The 18,161-nt window shown below is 37.4% G+C and overlaps 4 protein-coding genes across 4 annotated transcripts; 1 reads left to right on the forward strand and 3 right to left on the reverse strand.

Moving 5' to 3' along the window:
- Positions 1-2,915: 2,915 nt before the first annotated feature.
- On the reverse strand, positions 2,916-5,973 carry LOC113676767 (uncharacterized). Its single transcript, XM_027193462.2, has 3 exons — positions 5,334-5,973; positions 4,234-4,423; positions 2,916-4,143 (listed from the first exon to the last, which is right to left on the reverse strand). Exons 1-3 carry the CDS (start codon positions 5,868-5,870, stop codon positions 3,503-3,505), a joined length of 1,368 nt encoding a protein of 455 aa, XP_027049263.2. The 5' UTR covers positions 5,871-5,973; the 3' UTR covers positions 2,916-3,502.
- Positions 5,974-5,987: 14 nt separating this feature from the next.
- Positions 5,988-9,263, forward strand: LOC113676788 (acylphosphatase-1-like). The gene is made up of 4 exons (XM_089193453.1): positions 5,988-6,097; positions 6,460-6,476; positions 7,333-7,442; positions 8,517-9,263. The coding sequence occupies exons 1-4, from the start codon at positions 6,031-6,033 to the stop codon at positions 8,638-8,640; spliced, it is 318 nt and encodes a 105-aa protein (XP_089049579.1). The 5' UTR covers positions 5,988-6,030; the 3' UTR covers positions 8,641-9,263.
- A 181-nt stretch (positions 9,264-9,444) lies between these two features.
- On the reverse strand, positions 9,445-13,608 carry LOC113676768 (uncharacterized). Its single transcript, XM_027193463.2, has 5 exons — positions 13,179-13,608; positions 12,219-12,290; positions 11,675-11,726; positions 11,159-11,195; positions 9,445-10,142 (listed from the first exon to the last, which is right to left on the reverse strand). Exons 1-5 carry the CDS (start codon positions 13,437-13,439, stop codon positions 10,055-10,057), a joined length of 510 nt encoding a protein of 169 aa, XP_027049264.2. The 5' UTR covers positions 13,440-13,608; the 3' UTR covers positions 9,445-10,054.
- A 552-nt stretch (positions 13,609-14,160) lies between these two features.
- On the reverse strand, positions 14,161-17,610 carry LOC113676797 (heparan sulfate 2-O-sulfotransferase hst-2-like). Its single transcript, XM_027193509.2, has 2 exons — positions 16,930-17,610; positions 14,161-15,575 (listed from the first exon to the last, which is right to left on the reverse strand). The coding sequence occupies exons 1-2, from the start codon at positions 17,426-17,428 to the stop codon at positions 14,914-14,916; spliced, it is 1,161 nt and encodes a 386-aa protein (XP_027049310.2). The 5' UTR covers positions 17,429-17,610; the 3' UTR covers positions 14,161-14,913.
- Between the last annotated feature and the right edge of the window lie 551 nt (positions 17,611-18,161).

Consider the following 18,161-nt stretch of genomic DNA (forward strand, 5'->3'; position numbering starts at 1 on the left):
CTTTGTATATGGAGTTATTTTGTGTTTTCTCCAACAACAGTGAATGGAACATGTGGTTCTGATGTTTTTATTTTTCCACCAATAACAACTTATCTTTTTCAAGAGAAAGAAAATAGTATTCTATGAATCCATTTCCAATCAAACAGTTTCTTGTATATATTGTTGTTCCATTTAAACTTCTCTTATATTTCTTGATAACACTGACGACATTTAACGTTTTAAGATTATTGATAAAAGGAAGATCAAAATGGGTATTTTCATCAAACAAGAAAGAGTGTCTTCCATTGTGTATTGAAGTTGGTGTTTTTGGTCCGAGTGAAATTTTATTTTTTTCTATTGCACGGTTCAACCTGATTGATCGAAAGCAGTAACACTAAAGTTATTATAATGAAGTACTTCCCTGTTTGAGATGTGGTCTGTGTGATATCAACACGTTGCTTTTTCGTTGATGAATGTCTCAATAAAGAGACTTCTTCCTACATGCTTTCACAAAAAAGAGAATAAATTGGTTGTGTCGGTTTTTTCAACGGCATACTACTTGTTGCTGCGTCTTCGTCGTCAGTTGGATTGGCATGATTGACGGTCTTTATTGTCCAGATCTTCATCACCTGGTTCTCCAGGATTGCTTGGGTCTACCGAGAAACTCATTTTCAGAGTTTTTTTTTTTCAAATCAAAGAATTTCTTCAGGCAAACAGCCTTGAATAAAAAGTTGAACTCTTTGCGTCAACTAACTTTTCTTTGATAGCATCCACAGTTTTTCTTTCCAGTCAACCTGGTCACTTCACTATTCAAAGCTGAAACAATTTCTGGAAGTTTTTGAAGTTTATCTCCTGACTCTATTGGAAAGTGAAGAGACGTTCACTTGAAGTTTGGTTGAATTGTTCGACGATTCCCTGATCTCTGTAAACCTTCACATTCCCTCTTCTTATCGTCGCATTATGCTTTTCCATTTCTCTTGTGGCTTCACCCATGAATTCACGCCCAGAATCAACCTGAAGAACTTTTGGCCATCTCAATGGTCCTCGCGTATAGATTGTATAGATTGTCTGAAAAGCTCTTGAGACCTCAGGTGTGGTGAGAGGTTCAGCAGCCTTAAATGTGCTTGCCTTTGAGGTTGTGTCTTATTAGGCAGTTTCATGAAACTTCGGCTTCGCCATTAGCGCGTACGAGTTCCGGGGTAACTCATTGATGGTGAAATCCCGCTGTTTTAGCAAACTTGGCAAATTCTCTGGAGTTGAACGGTGGTTCGTTGTCACTTTTCGGCTCTCTTTAGGTGCCATGAGTGGCAAACATTGTTTTGAGCTTCTCCATGGTTGGTTTAGAAGTGGTTGAGTGGGTCTTCGCGACCTCAGGACATCTTGTTCTCTTCTTCATGGCCATTAGATTGTAGTGTCCATCAGGGTATGGTGCACTGAAGTCTACAACTATAACATCCCACGTGTCTGTGACTTTAACGGGTTCCTGCCTGTTTTGTGGTAACTTGACAAGCATAACAGTGACCTATGATTTGTTCAATCATACTGTTCATGCTTGGGTACCCATATTTTCCTCCTATAGTCTGCTTTGTTTTGGTCATCTTGCATTCCCATTACCCATTTTTCAATTTTTGGTGGGAGTCGCGTGGTTGCCTTGTTTAACATTGGGAGAAATGGCTTGTGGGCTGTAATGATCTTTAATTTTGGTGCTCCCAGGAGGTAAATGCTGAACTTGCGCTTTGCCCAGTGTACTGCCAGGGCATCTTTCTCTGTCTGGCTGTATCTTTTCTCTGAATTGGTCATGGTGCCACTTAAGAAGTGAACTGGCTGAGACGGCAACCTGTCCCCTAAATAACTGGGCTGAGAGTCTCTCAGATGACATTGAGTAAATGCTATTGTTTGGATAAGGTCCACGATTCGTTCATCGCAATTTTGAAGTCGCAGTTGTTGGCTTTCTCTCTTAACCGAGCAGCACAGGGGTTAGTTGTTTTCGTCATGGGCTGATCTCATATTAAGGAAGACGTATCTTGGGTAGTATTTATTTTTCTTTTAGCTTGAAGTGGTCGTTCAGCTTTTTCTCAAATTTTCGTAGTCTTAATCGCCATCTGTCAGATTTGGTAAACTTTTCTCCAGGCGAGCGAGTTCTTTTCTGCCATAAATTATAAGTGCATCTTTATAGTCGAGTGGTTCGGTAATCTTGAAATATCTGAATTCCCATTCAATTTCTAAGAGCCAGTCGTCCCACACGTTTCTTGTGGCTATTGGGTTATCTCCTGGGGTGAATGGTTGAGATATTAGGTTTCTTGTTGCTTTAATATCTTGCATTGCACCTGCTTAGTTGGGTGGTGGTTGTTCCGTGTCAGACATGTTTGCTTGTCTAGCGATGGATTCACGCGTCGCAGTATTTCGCTTGTTGGCCACTCTTGCAAACCTCTGTTGCTACTGTTGTGTGTTATCCTCGTCGCCCGTGTAGCCACCGCCTCTATATAATGCACTCTTTTAATAACTAAACTTTCTGACAACTACAAACACGTGGCATTCTTTGTTCAAAACGGTATGCGCATGCACAAAATGAACTACAATTGTCTGGGCAGTGGACTGGATACCACAGCTGGTCGACCATATTGAGGAGTCTGCGCATGTCACTCACATTTTGGGAAGGATCTATGATGTGGATGGAATCTGTCCTCTCCCAATTGCAAATTTTTCATCTTGGTTGGGAACATATCTGGCAAACTTGAGTTTTCTTTTTGAAAATTCGCATTTTCCAGTATAAAGAGTTGCTTCAGCACTCTCAAGTTTCTTAAGTACCTCTTTGAGTCTTCTGTCATGCTCCGCCTGCGTTTTAGCGTGTACAGACATATTGTCAATGATAGATATTTGACCTCTTATGCTTTCTAGTGTTTTTTTCATCTTGTTCTGGCAGTGTAGCACCTAAGTTTCTTTAGAAACTTACCCTCTTTATTCATTTGTCTTTTCAATGCTTTAGTGTTTCTTGAATAATGTAGCAATGATTTGTTCATCAAATTTTAACACCTATGTAATAAATATCTATATTCTGTTTAGGCAGCACCGAAGTTAGAACAGTCGTTCAAGATTTCTTACAGCAATGATTTATTCTCATAGTGCATCCCTGAAGTACATGCAAAAGTGAATTTCCAAATGCACTTTCAAAATGCAGCCTCAAAGGTCCCTCTACACTGTTTCCAAATTGCATTTTTGAAATTCAATTCTGAGCTACATTCCCAGAATACGTTCTTCAAATGCATCATTAAAATAGTTTGAAACTCAAGTTAACCCCAAAGAGTACCTAGCTTTAAATTTCTCCCTAAATCAAGCAAGTAGGTCATGGGAATAAAGGAAATGGCTTTCACCTTAAGAAGCTCTTGATTTTCAAACAAATTCTTGTTGTCAGTACCATATGAAATACATAAAGAACAGCATGGATACTTGACATACTGCTGTTTGCATGTTGAGGGTTAAGAAAAGGTTCCACAATTGCAAACTCTCTAAAGAGCGAGAGGATTCACAAGTCAACGAGAAGTTGATTTCTTGTCTTTAACCGTACTGAGTTTACAACATCCACACTGATTCCTTCACAACCTTTCAAAATGAGTTTTCTCAACTTTGGCCATTCATTTCTATTGTGCTTAATGTACCACTCCACCAGCAATGCATCTGTGATTCTTGAACATGCACTCAGATCAAGGGTTCTAAGAACAGGAAACATAATGGCCAGTTCTCGTAGATTATTGTTGGTAATCATTGGAATTTGTGCCAGGCCTAAGTAGCAGAGAGTCTTTCCCACTTTTTGAGACAGAAAGTGTAGTTGATCACCACTGATTCCACGGCAGCTATTTAGTTCTAACCACTCCAAGGTTTGGAAATTGGGAAAATCCCATAGGGATTGCTCTTTGGGCACAAATGAACCAGTCAAATTCAGCCTCTTCAAAGCAGGAAATTTAAGAAGCTGTGTAAACATAATGGGATTATGGGGACATGTCACATCCAAGCTTGTAAGGTTATCGTATGGTACTTTGTTACTTGGAAATGCCCAATCAAGAATGTGGTTTGTTAGTCTTCTGCTGTTGTGATAAGTGTCGCGTACATGTAATTCAAATGTTTCTAGGCTAGACAACACACCTTGTTCAACATCTTGTAATTCTCCTAAAACAAATTTTAAAAAAATACTTAGCATGTTATCAATACCGCAGCCCATGTATGCAAACCTTAAAAAAAGGAAAATAGACAGTTCACCTGCTTCACCATAATCTGTGAGCCATATCAAACTCAGACACAACTTTCGCAAGTGTGGATTACTACTGACAACTGCTTTGAGCCAAGACATCTCTACTGACTCTTGACATACAAGTGAGATGCTTGTCAATTTCCCACTGCAGCATAAAGCCCTCTGCACATCATCTGCCAGTGGATTTGAGCCTCCTAACTAAGAGGAAAGAAGACAACAAATGTTTTCCATATTAATGCATTGCAAATGGCTACATTCAATGTATATTTTAATATCACAACCAGCTAGTGCCTTTGATGTTTCTCAGTTTGTTTCCTCCAAGTTCCTTGATGGTCAAATTCACTGCTATGACACATGAATAGCCAATTGTTATTGACTACATCCCTTTCAAGGGGCTAAAATTTGGAATTACCTCCTAATACTGATCACTGGTTCAACTAGCTCCTTTAGATTAAAAAAAAAAAAAGTGATTGAATTTTAAATGAAATTAGTCAGAATTCACCAATCGGCACATCCTCAACTTAATTACATATTGACAACCAAGGTGGCCTCCCCTTTAAACGTGGGCTCAGTTGTATAAAGGACAGACAACACTATACAACCCATAAATCGCTATCCAGCGGATAAGTATTAGGAAAACGCTCTGCACTATCCACCGGATAAAGATTTATCATGTGGATAGCCTTTTCCCCTCTTCAAACAACCAGTGCCAAGCATTTTCTTGGAGGTCACTTTCTTTCATCATTCTGTTGAATGGGAAAAATGTTACTTTGGAAGTGACAAAAAAAAAGATGATGATGATGATGAAGAAAAGGGTCACTCTTTAAAAGGGGATTGGTAACCATCTTATTAAAATAATCAACTTATATCAGCACCATTGGCTCTCTCATTGTCACAGTAATGATAAAGATGAAGAAACACATTCTTAAGTCTATCTTCAACATCCCCTTGTAGGAAGATGACAGCATTGTGACATATATACCATAAATGGGAGTTAATGGCATTTCTATGTACTATGAAAAACTTTACACTTTGCAGATTATTTAACATTTCACCAATAAATAATTTTCCACAAAAAAGCACATTTACCAACAATTTTCACGCTTACGTCATTCACATCCACTCTTCCAAAGCTCACTTCTTCAATTGAGGGTAGGCTTTTCAACACTTCTTCAAAGGTCCGTTTTATCCTTCTTTGTAACTTTATGTCCACAGTTCCAAATGCAAGCCTCCTGAGATTAAGTTTTCCCTGGGAAGCAGCGTTGTAAAGAGCTTCGAGAGTAAATTGAGTCGTAACTTTAAAGGTAAGTTTCTCAAGGTGAGGACATAAAAGTGGCTGCACGGTTTTTGTTTCATAAGGTTTTAAATATGAGTGCACCATATTTTCGAATTCCAGGTTTCTTATACCTCTAACTTTAAGGATCTCTATGACCTCGGAGGCAATCTTTCTATCGTGAAGTCGTATCTTTAAGTTGATATATCTCCAGAGATGAGGAGAGTTGAATATTTTCCGGAAACGTCGGTTTAGTCGTGCCATGATGCCTATTTCGCGCGGACTGAGATATTGTGCGAGATACAAGACCACATCATCTGACAGAGAGCTCAGTGGGAAACAAAGATTCTGTGAACGAACTAGAGGATTCATGTTTACAGATCAGAATTCCTCAAATTACTAGAACAATTCACGATCGCACGTGTACCGTCTCTTCACCTCCATGATTTAATTTGAGCAGCTACTGGGAATGAGCTTAAGGACACTTGGTAACTTTTATATAATGGCGTTGTTATGACGCCGGTAAACAAACATGGCGGCTGGTAGAAAGGCAAGCTCTCTCTGTTCAGTGGACTTTGAGGTTTTTGGGAAGGTACAAGGTAAGTTTGGTTAACACGCATTCAATCGATGAAGCCTATGGCTTGATAACGAAGCAACAGCTCAGCTTTATCATCCAACGAAGAGTGGAAAATGACCTCGGAAGCTTATAAGCGAAATAAGGTTTTTAGGTTTTTTAATATCTCAATTTCATTGTAGGCTTTCCTTTCTACATATAGACCTCCCCACCTCTCCTTGTTCATTTTCCTTAAATCCCTAACGGTTACAGAAACTAGTTGCCAACGCTTTTAATGATGACAGAAAATCGAAGGTTTTGTAAACTTTATGAACTGACTCACTCTCATATTTCAAAGTAACTGAGCTGTTTAATTCTGATGCACGTTTTTTTTTTTCCTTTTTTCAGGTGTATTTTTTCGAAAGGTAATATTTTCTTGATTAAACAACTCCAGCTCTGGGGTTCAAACTTAGCACTGTGAATGCGGTGTTAATTGCAACTTGATATCCACAGAGGGAATGCAGTTTTCTTTCAATGTTTTTGGTTTGATTTTTCTCCAAGACCCAGACATCAAACTGTCCTCATGTCCAGCTGCAGGAACCTGTTGCTTGATCTTCTGAAAAGATTATGACTTTTCATTGGAACGTTTTCTTAAGTAAATTAAAAATTAAATTAAATCAGCAGTAAATGGCAACAGTGCTTTCCAATGGAGTTTTCCTATTTAGCTGGACAGCAAGTCAACAACATAAATTAGAAGGCATTCCTGCAAAAATTGATCTGCAGTTCATGAGAGGGCTGCATGTAATTGAGATCTGGGAATTAATACTGGTAATAGGACAGAGTGGAGTCCAATTTGTGTTAGTAATATCTGGTACAATTTGATGCAAATAAGCTTAGCTAAATTGCAAACAGAATCACTTGAAATAGTAGGGGATGTGCAATTTGCCGTCATTGAAAAATTTACAAGTGCTTATTCACCCCAAATTACATGAGAAATCATGTAATTACCTATTAATAGTTTACATTACAGGTGTCGAATGACAGCCAACTGTCCAATTATGCTTTTACAGAATAATTATTGTAAAAGAAAGCAGGTTACTAATCACATTTGAGGAAATTGTAGTTATGGTAATGATTAATTGAGAAAATATAATGGTAATCAATGCTTTTCTAGTATAATCAGCTTATGCTCAATGATAAGAGTACCCTCATCTTAAAAACCGTCAAAGAAAGTCAAAACCGGTCAGCAACTATAAGTAATTGATTCTTGTTACTTTTAAGTACACCAAGATTAATGCCACCAAACACAAACTGGTTGGCTGGGTAATGAACACACCGCACAACACAGTGATTGGACAGCTTCAGGGAGAGACTGCAAATGTTCGTCTCATGTAAGAAATGTTTCAATTTAGATTTCTTGATGTAATAAAACACTCAGAAAAGGGTGACCACTTCTTTCTGAGAGGTCAATTGAGGAGTGATCAATCATAAAAATGTTCAGCATACAGATTGGAGCAAACCTCAAAACCACCTATAAATCACCCTAGCAGTTTGTGGTTTGTTGTTAAAACAATTAATTATCATCTGAAAAACTATTGATTCGATTGAGGCCTTAAGCTTCTGTATTTCTTTTCCATTCCAAGTTTTTGGTGATCCTTGGCAATGTCATTCCTTGACTATGCTGTAGATAGGCGAGAGCTTGAAATAAAAAAGAGATATAGTAGCTCATCTGGCTTCAATCAAATCATCCATTTAATCAACATGCTATTGAAGGACAACTTCAAATGTTTACGATTTTCTGAGTTTCAAGTAATCTTTCTATCAGCTTGTCAATGCCAAACCAGATATCCCCACACTATTATGAATATACTACCTAGACTAAGGGGGTGGAGGAAGGTAAAGTGAATTCTTCAATGATCACAAAATTTCACGAGCTGGTAGGGCAAGTGCAATTTGTAGTCTTTGAAAAATTTACTAGTGAAAAATTATGTTATTACTATTTATTTACATGAAAAAGCATCACAGAAAATTTAGACAGACAAAACTTACATAGGGAATGCCATTTAAACTTTGCACTTGTGTTCCATGAAAAATGTGCTCGTCTTCAGCCAATCAGAGGCGCTTGATGTTTTCGTGTGATACTACATTCTTATAGAGATTAAGTTATAAGACATGTATGGCAGACAGTGCAGAGTGGATACTTAGATAATGGAGGTGAAACTGATTTCCAAGTTGCAAAAACCTTTCCTCCCACTGTGAGGCCAGGTGAGGTACTTTTGTGAAAACAAGTTTGATTGGATTCACTTCGAATCATAGACTTGTACTTATCTTTATTTCACCTTCTGGGGCTTTGAACCCTCTCACACAGAGACAATCAATAACCAATTTCTCCTCACAATATCAAGTGTTTCTTTAGGCAAGTAAAAGATGAAATGGTCTTCTAAATTGTCTATTTTTCATCCTAGGAGAAAATGGTTGAGAGTCACAGGAAGCCCACAATCAAGAATTGATCGATGTGAATTCAAGAATGAAAAAAACATTAGTGTGCTGGAATTTAATGATTTTGACATCAGGAAAATGAAGCCATAGTGAAACACAGAGAGTTCCTCTTACATCATCTTATGTATGACTCAATCAGAGAAGCTGCTTTACAGGCTAGAACAATTTTCTGAAACACTTATCAACTGTGTTCAAAGCAGTCAGAAACCAACTTTCCCTCTTTGCAGTAGAACTAATTTCACAGATGTGTTGACCATAAATTGAATTTTGAAATAGTGGGTATGGCATGACAATTCCAATTATTGTACTGTTAGACTGTTCCAGAAGACTGTTTTACTGGATTTCTCTATAACCTTAGCATTGCAGTCACAATTGTTATGGCTTTTGAGTGTTTGGTTTTTAAGCACATTGAATATGGTTGGTGGCCATTTTGGAACACCGTTTCCAGCTAACTTAAATTAACCTTGTGTGGTGACACTTGTTACACACCACCTCAAATTGTTTAACACATTCAAAGTAGACAGTACATTTTGCCCATTGAGAAGAGACTCAGGCAAACAGTGGAAGACTTACTTTTGAAGTGTTTGGCCTATAAGTGTAAAATGTCTTCAGTTTAGAGGGCAAAATTAGAAAGGTTTAGTACTTTTTCTTATTGTGTCTAAAAGATTCATAGCATCAAACAGATGTTCAAAATAAAGAAACTGCATTTTTTCAACAATGTATGCTCATCTTTCATAATGATTAAAGTCAACTGGAACTAATAAAATGTGATTGGAGAGGTATGTGCTTTTTGATTAAGAGCAGAGATGCAAATTTTTCTACGACAATTTTTCTGAGGAGGGGAGATTTTGTTCCTGTAACCATCAGTGATTTAACAAGAATCTCTAACAATCATAAGTTAAATTCATCAACATTTATTAATTATTTTTAATAATAATAATAATAATTATACATAAAAATCCAACTCAAATTTGTCCTAAAATCAGAATTTTTAATAGTAAGCTTTAAGTTGCTTTACTCTCAATAATGCTATTTTTCTTTTCATAAACAAGATAAACTTTTCCACAAAATCAATTCAAAGGCAATTTTTTTTCAATACTTGAAGCAAATATGTAAGCATTAAAAGGACCTTTGAAAAGGTCAGCAACCTTTGTATAATAATAAAAATTTCTAAAAACTGTGTACATTGGATCAGTATACACTTAATTGCAAAAATGTTCACACCTAAAAAGCATGATCCATGTAATGAGACCCAACTAATTTGTGAGAAACGTTTGTGCAGATTCACATTCAGTGATTCACTTTTTTCACTATTCATGAAAACCTTTTATGTAGTAGTCCTTTTCATTGAGGAAAGTGTGGATTGTTTCCATCATTCACTACCTGCTAATGGTGTTATCATATATATATATGTAGGCAGAGAGCTGCAAGGTCTCATCATTCACTGTAGACACTTTTTGAAGTGTCAACATTTTTGCAATCCTGTGTATCTTTAAAGAAATCATCAGAGGTATTCCTTGATCCATTTCCTGGCTGATTTGATGTCATTGTCGACTTTTTCTTTTGTATCTTTGTCAAAAGATGGAAGAGAGCTACAGGAAAAAATACATATGTGTTAACAGAATTATGTCTTTTGGTGACTTAACCATGAGTAGAGAAAGACACTGTTTTGGTATACCTATAGATGACCTCACCATTAACTTTTTTTTTTTGCTTTATTATCTTGAAAAAAAAGTAGATTTCATATTGCTGTGGGTCTGTTTCAGCTGTAGTAAGAGCATCACTGACACTTTCAAGTGTCCTTTGTATGCCACTTTTTTGTTCTCATCACATTTTGACATCATCTGTGCTCTGTTCCTTAACAGACACATAGCAACATGGAATCTATTTGTTCTTAAGATCAGTACTGAGATATGATCAAAATGCGTAACAAGTCAGCTTTTTTTAGAATTTGTCACAAACCAAGAAAATTAATGTAAGCGTTTGTCCTTGAATAGATCATAAGACTCAATCAAAACCTGTGTAGAATTCAGCTTGTTATTAATATCAGAATGGAGGAAAAATGTATAAATGATTTCAAAATTAAAAACATTTTCTTTGTATGTTACATAGAAAAAACAGATGATTTGTTGCCGTGTTTATATTCAGTATTATAAAATGTTCAGAGAAATGTGCACACTGTGATTGGTCAGAATGAGTTCATTATATTTCCATAAAGCATGTGCCTATGTCATTAGTACAAGCGCACACAATTCACCATACATTTTATAAAAGAAATAAAAAAACTTGTTCCTCAAGCATTGTTGAGTTATATAAACACTTGGGAATTCTTAAGAACACTTGAGAAGTGCAAGAAGCATTCCCCTTTAGCTCATTTTTTATTTCTTTAATAGATCACCTAAGAAATCGAAATGTGGCAGGAACATCAGTGACACACTACATGTAGGCTATGCCTTGAGTGGATGTTTTTTTCTTTTACCGTGTGGGTTTTTACTCTATGAAGGACCTACAAATATGATGCCACTTAACTAGAACTAGCTTTTTAAATATTTTCAGGCTTCACATTTAAATATTTGTTTTCTTGTTAATAGGCCAATATAGAACTTACCTGTAAATAGCTGAACTCACAACATCGATAACTCCCCCTGTGGTCAAAACAAACAAAAGTGAATAGCTGTCTTGTGCAAGATATTCATATAATTTTTACCACAAGTGTTTAAATGTAATAAACAGCTCCTTGTTGTTTTGAAAAACTGACCCCTCAATACTTTGCAACATAATTTTTCAGAATTTACAGAGCCTGAATCATTCTGCTAAATTGTGTCTTTCTATTTTTTTTATACATATACTCAGAATTTTGCTGGCAACTAACATCCTCTTGGTTTCATGTTAAACATTTCCATCAACATTTTAAATATTACTCTCTTAAAAGCAAAAACATTGTAATTTGAAGGGTTTCAAATTGCACAAGAACTTATTCATTTTGATAAAATTGTTGTAAGTATTTGAAGCCTATTATCAAGCAAGGGTAAAGGATTTTCAAATAATAATACTAATTGTAAAAAAAAAAAACAATTATGCTCTATTGATAGGATTTAATATCTTATTGATTCTCAGAACTAACCTGGAGTGCAAACTGTGTCACAAACACTGCAAAGGCTACAATATTTGCAATACTGTAGACACAAACAGAAAGACAAACAAAACGTTAAAAAATAATACAAAGCTGATCACTTCACAAAACATATGAAAAAAAGAAAAAAATTATTCCTTAATGAAATTCCAGTATGTTGCTCATTCTTGAGGACTGTAACATGTTTTCTAGTAACACATACCAGTACTTTATCTTAAATATAAATTCAAAATTAATAACATTGAACTAGTCAATTCAATCAATTTAAGGACAGCTTAAAACAGAATGCAAGATTCTTTAACAAGCTGCCTTAATTATTTACCTAGTTAAAAAATCAATGTCAAAGAATAATTACAAAAGGGAAAAAATTACCCTAAATTCATGATAGAAATATAATTACAATAAAAAAATTGGCACTGAACTTCTCATAATAAGCTATTGACAGAGGTAATGATTCTAAAAGGTGATAATTATAAATTTTGCCCTCAAATTATTTTAGCAGGGGTGGTCTACAGATTAAAAACCTTTCACCCACCTTGCACAAGTGACAGTTTGGCTTTTTCTTACTTTTCTCACAGGGACAATCCTTGCCACATAATTCACAAAACTGCCAGAAAAAAGTGAGTTATCAGAGTTACAACATGAAGGGTACTAGCAAATTTTAATAACCCCTTTAACTCCCATGATCCCACAATTGCTAATTCTCTTGCTTCGCTGCTGCACATTTCCTTGTAACTTGGTAACAAGAATTAATTGTTAGATCATGATAAATCTTTTATCTAAATATTATCAGACCTGCTTCATGGATAATGTATGGATGTTATGGGTAGAAGTTGCAAGTAAATCACTCCTAGGAATAAAAGGGTTAACTTGTCCATTAAAGAAGGATGATTCATGGAAAGAACACTTCACCACCTAGCACATGAGTACCAAGCCTGTGATGTGTATGAGTACCTACGTGAGCACCTGTCGTTATCCGGTAAAACTTAGGATTACGACGGGTAGTATGTTCAATGCTTTTAATTACAAGTTGTCAAATATTTGTTTACACATGAATAATTCATTTTGGATACACGGAAGAACAACTTTTCAAGTGACCTGAAGAGACAAAGGGTGGCAAAGCTCACAAGCTAAGCTAAATCTCACTGGTTGTTTTAACGTTGTCTGACGTTGCGATCATTTTCACTTTTTAACGGAGTCATCAGTTTGTCATCATCTGATCACGTCAGAGCGGGGGTGATTCTTTTACGAAAAAAACCGACGTCCACACAGGCGAAGACTGGGAACTTTTAGAAAGAAATGCATTTCTCATGCTAAATCCTACTTAAAGATCGTTAGCAAAGGAATAATATGCGGAATTTGATTGATGCATACTTCACTGTGATCTCGAGATCAAAGTCCGCAACGGTTCGCACCGTACAGAAATTCCTCGTACGAAAATTTGTATCTGATCACGTCAGGCATTCCTAATATCTAGTTTAACAACGACACCTACCTTGCAATAGGTACAATAGTTACATAATGACCCCAGAGCATATTTTTTGTCATCTTCGGAAGAGTTTTCTGCTGAATCCGTTGGAGGTTCCGAGTTGACCTCTTCCGATGGCGCGTCGTTGGCGTTTGACTCGCGTTCCGACTCTTGTGACAGTTTTGGCTCTAGCATTGGTTCCTCTGCAACCTCTTCGTCACCGACAGCAGCATGTGTGGTTATCAGGAGGCTAAGGAGGCCCATCAAAATGAACGACTTCATTTTCATCCTTCTCGAGACCTAACGCCTTACCAGCCGCAAACTGCTTGGCACTTCTGCGACCAAGCTGTCAAACTGCAACCGCTGATTAATGACGGCTCACCAGCAAGGAAACTTTCGGGACTCCTCGAAACTTTACGTCCGCCGGCGCGGGTTCGGGACTGATCTACGGAAACCTAACGAATATGAAAGCAGGAAAAAAACTGCTGTTTCATGAAAAAAGGACTTAGTTGGTGGTCTACCACTGAATAAACGTGTCCCAAATAACAGTCATTCATATGAAGAATAAAGAGAGTTTGTGCAATCTTGAAAAAGATACACTTCTAATGTGGCTACATATAGTACAGTAGCACTGATAAAGAACTAAGCAATATCAGCAACATATCATTGAACTGATTTATTCTATGCTTCTTCGTAGGGAGAAGCGTACCAAAAGACAACGCTGAATGCTAATGCTCTTATATGGTGATTTCCTCAAAGAACTGAGACAGTTTGTAATGTAACGCAACGCAACATGATGTCACGCAATATCGAATAACAAGAATAGTAGCTTATTTTTCTGCACGCTTTTCTCAGAACATATAAAGAAAGGCATTGAGCGTCCCAAGGGCTTCTTTTAAACTTTGGCAATGGGAACGAAGATAAGGTCTGGGAAGGAATTTAGGAAGGGTTAGAAAGAAGTTCTAAGTGTATCCCTTATTTCATTTTATTCTCGTTTCGTTTTAAAGACATTCTTTTCAATTATAGATACATATCGTTTCTTAAAGAGAGATAATTTTCAGATCACGAGCGTGGGACAAAGAAAATATTCTGAGTCCCCATAAGGAATCGAACCTCAGACCTTCGGATTCCGCGCTCCGATGCTCTACCACTGAGCTACAGAGACTCCACGGTGAGTGAGATCTATTATGAAGTTCATATGACACGTGCCCTGCATACTGCTAGGACCAGCAATGTCGATAGCGTCATGTTTGTAAATAGAAAAGGAAAGACGATAAGTTTTGAGCTCGATAAAGAAATGATGTTTTTCGTCTTGCCACGAGCGTGGGAAAAATGAAAAGGTCTGAGTCCCCATGAGCTCGTTTCCTATCAGTAATAGTCAGTCAGTGGAACTTGTCATTACCATTACCGATACCGAAGAATAGAAACTTCCTGGAAATGAGGAATAAGCCATTACTTTTTTTCCCTTTGGGGGGGGGGAGGGTGTTCGGAGGATTTTGCTCGTGTCATGATAAAATTTACCTGACCCACTCCGCTCCCCGTAAGGCTTTGTAGTATTCTAATGATCCCTCTTTAGACTCAGTTAATTTCTATACTAATCCCCACTTTTAATTATACTTTGTAAGCGACGACTGAACTCTCCCCAGTTCCCCTGAAAACCATCTGACCCTCCCTTCCATAAAATTCTTGCAACCCTCACATCAGGCGATTAATAATGCTTATTAGAATTCGACGTAGGTTTTTATCTCATCAAATACTTCTTTCATGATACCCCACACGCTTTTACTTGTCTCCAAAACAATTGCTTGACAAAGTCGTAAAGTTCAACATCTGCCCAATTTGCTTGTTTAATCCTTAACATCATTTCTTCACTCACAAAGCTGGAACTTCTCTTCACAGCTTGGTTCATTTTAACATCAGAATTCCTCGGGAAAACAGGTAAAAAGTAAGGTAGACGCCTTTGTAGAACCTTTAAAGTGAGGTGAAAGTGCTCCAACAATCCCACAACTGCATAGTGCTTAAGAATATTTTCTTTGGCTCTTTTAAGAGCATTCTTTCCATCGTTCTTACAAAATTTCTCAGGACCGCAAAAGAAACGCGTCATCAAATTTTTCTTACATCCTTGGCCTTCTCTCTCGAAGCACTGCTGGATTGTCTCGTTCAACTCTCCATTTCGAATCATCTTGTTTATTCGCCACGCAGGTCGATGCCTTGTATTGTGCATGTAAGCGTAATGAGATATATATGTGGAAACTGGCTCTCTAACCTGATTGATGTACGTATGAGTCCGTTGAATTTTCAAGTTATCGCGGAAATAAAAGTGTGCGTTGTAAAAGATTTTATTGCCAATGGCTCGGGCTGCTCGCTCAATGATCATTGGGTAAGGATCAGAGATGCCCTCATCATAAAAATCTTCAGTCGTTCCTTAGGAAAAGCAAAAGCAAAAAGAAACATTTACGAGGATTCCCTCAAAATAATTTCGTTGTTCTCAAAGTTCTGGTACTTTAAGTTGCCAATGTGGTAGCACTCTTTCAGCGAGGGCGCGCGCAATTAACCCTCCAACTATCATGAATGACCAAGACAGAATTTCTCCTTACAATATCAATACAATATCAACCAGAAAAGTGATGAGAATAAAGAAGAATATCAATTTGGGGATAATTCGTTAATCCAATAACGCTCGAAACGTCAGCCTTTCAACTCTTTATGGTGGCCAATTTACGTTTTCAACTCAGTTGTTAACACTAAATTACTCGCCACAACATCGCCTCCTTCCAGACACAGACTACTTATTGACTGAGTGGGAGGGCTCAATAATTGTCCTTAATTTAGTTCTAGTCAGATGAAACAACTCACAATTTATCGAAAAACGCGACACTTTTTCTCATTTAAACTCGCCTTAGCATCTACGATTTTTCACCCAATCAAAAAAGGGAGAGGGGGAAGGATAGAGTGCGTTGTGTGACGAGACAACCTAACGGCTGTGAAGAAAACCAGTCACAACATGACCTCTGTCTAAAAGGAACGTCAAGCTCTTCCATCGTGGAACCGGAAGTAACAGGGCTGTCACGCGGTGAGGTCATGAATGATATTTTTCCATTTCACGAGTCTCGGAAAAAAAAGTCACGCTCTCCGTACACGGAGTTCACACCTATCACGATCCACAGAGAGGTTTTTCAGTTGATTATATACAAGAGAAAAAGTCTTCTCCATTCTCATTAGCTTAGAGAACACAAAATTCAGGTTACAGGGTCTTAGAGAGTAGAGGTGTGATAATCAGTCCATAAAGTGTGAAAATTGGACTTTGGACCTAACAAAAAAAAACTGTTGTTTTGATTGAAGGTAGTTGTCTACGACAAATAAAATAAGTTTCAATAAATCATTTTTGCACGTGATTCGCCTACTTCAGTAATAAGTATCCACATAATCTTTCTCGTGATTTGGAATAAGTAACCCTCTTCTGCTATCAAATTTCCGCGCATAGCCATTCGTAAACTTCTCAAACAGCACGCGTACTGAGGGCTCGTCTAATTTTGCTGAAAAAAATCACTCGAAATTATTTTTTCCGAACAGCAATCGAATCACGTGATTACCGCCTAAAACAAGTACGGAATCGGAAAATTGGCCGATCACCAGGTTACGAATTAAATCTCTTTTTGTCTCTATTCCCACTATGTCACATCAAGAGAGGTTAAATGTAACACAACCCAACTCTCTTGGGAAACCCCCCTTTAAGCTACACGTACAATTAGCGCACATAATCGAAAGGACAACTTACTCTTGGCATAGTCATAATCCATCACTGTTGCCACAAACTGAAATAGTGTTCCCACCGTCTCACTGCCTGTCTTAAATATCCTGTTATACAGCACCATCTCTGGGGAAATAGCGTCACATGTCCCAGGTTCAAAAAAGTGAAACAAACCATTGTGTGCTGCAACTTCAAAACTCTTCCTTGGATGACTACGAATACGTTTGAGTTCTGATAGCTTTATGTCATTTTCGTGGCCCTCCCTCGGGTGGCTTCGATTTTCCTTGAATTGACCCAGAATTTTCTTTACCCCGGCGAAGAATTTTTTCCGCCATATTCTTCGCTCATTCTCGGATACTCCATGATGACCGAGAAACGAAGGTTTTACATCACCAGAAACGTTTTCGATTGTAGTCTGCCCTTGCACATTAATATAGATCCAGGCGACGCAAAACAATCCAAAGATGACCCCGCACACAAGAAATCTCTGTCTGCGACATTCAAGAAGCCGAGGAAAATACCCCATACTCGATAATTTCAACCACGCTGTAACTGTTGTATCCAAAGTGGTAACCTAAAAGTTACCACAATAGCATCTATAAGTTGGAAGAAGAGTGTTTTAAATGCTTTGTTAGCTCCTGAAATTCACGGTAAGTACTATTACAGCGTGACTCGGTCTTGCTAGTTGCAGTTACATCTGTTGTCTTGCCTCGACATAGTCTCGTACCAAGACCTCTACGGCCAAGAGGTTGTAAGAAAAATCTGGTTACGAGATTAGACTTGACATGCAACTAGATGTGTGATCATTATCTTAAAAAGAAGTCTCAAATCTAATGACAAATACGGAATAAAACTAATACAATTACCAAAAGTATTAAGAGTATTAAAAGTATCCAGAAACGTACAAAAAATTCCCAATTTTTTAAATAGTTTTTGCTAACACAAGCTACATCTAAAACAAAGAGGTTAAAATATACAAAAAAATCAGTCCAGTTATTCTGGTAGGCTTTACACTATTTTTTCTTTCAGATTTTTGATTCAGCTTGAGCACATTATTGCAGAAATGACATCGACATTCAAAATCATTGAGACTCTTGGTATTCATTATTAGTAGCTTCTAATAACTTTTAGTCTTCGCCTTCCAAAAGCCAATGATATCATAAAGAAGTTTCTGCATACCGCGCTCTTTCGCTTGCATTTCGGGCACGTGATCTCGTAGACACCTCGGTCAACTCTAGTCACCAGTCTCTCTAGGCACT

This window comes from Pocillopora damicornis, chromosome 14, assembly GCF_964200805.1.
Source record: "Pocillopora damicornis chromosome 14, jaPocDami1.2, whole genome shotgun sequence".
Classification (NCBI taxonomy): Eukaryota; Metazoa; Cnidaria; class Anthozoa; order Scleractinia; family Pocilloporidae; genus Pocillopora; species Pocillopora damicornis.

Bases quoted from the DNA above. Each gene is read 5' to 3' on its own strand.
- LOC113676788 (XM_089193453.1), top strand. From the start codon at position 6,031: ATGGCGGCTGGTAGAAAGGCAAGCTCTCTCTGTTCAGTGGACTTTGAG. The intron at 7,443-8,516 runs GTAAGAAATGTT...TTTTCATCCTAG, and splicing joins ACTGCAAATGTTCGTCTCAT to GAGAAAATGGTTGAGAGTCA.
- LOC113676768 (XM_027193463.2), bottom strand. From the start codon at position 13,439: ATGAAAATGAAGTCGTTCATTTTGATGGGCCTCCTTAGCCTCCTGATA. The intron at 11,196-11,674 runs GTTAGTTCTGAG...TTTTGACCACAG, and splicing joins TGACACAGTTTGCACTCCAG to GGGGAGTTATCGATGTTGTG. The intron at 10,143-11,158 runs GTAAGTTCTATA...TTTTTCCTGTAG, and splicing joins GTGAGTTCAGCTATTTACAG to CTCTCTTCCATCTTTTGACA.
- LOC113676797 (XM_027193509.2), bottom strand. From the start codon at position 17,428: ATGGGGTATTTTCCTCGGCTTCTTGAATGTCGCAGACAGAGATTTCTT. The intron at 15,576-16,929 runs GTAAGTTGTCCT...GCTTTTCCTAAG, and splicing joins GGATTATGACTATGCCAAGA to GAACGACTGAAGATTTTTAT.
- LOC113676767 (XM_027193462.2), bottom strand. From the start codon at position 5,870: ATGAATCCTCTAGTTCGTTCACAGAATCTTTGTTTCCCACTGAGCTCT. The intron at 4,424-5,333 runs GTAAGCGTGAAA...CTTTCCTCTTAG, and splicing joins GAAGAGTGGATGTGAATGAC to TTAGGAGGCTCAAATCCACT. The intron at 4,144-4,233 runs GTGAACTGTCTA...AATTTGTTTTAG, and splicing joins CACAGATTATGGTGAAGCAG to GAGAATTACAAGATGTTGAA.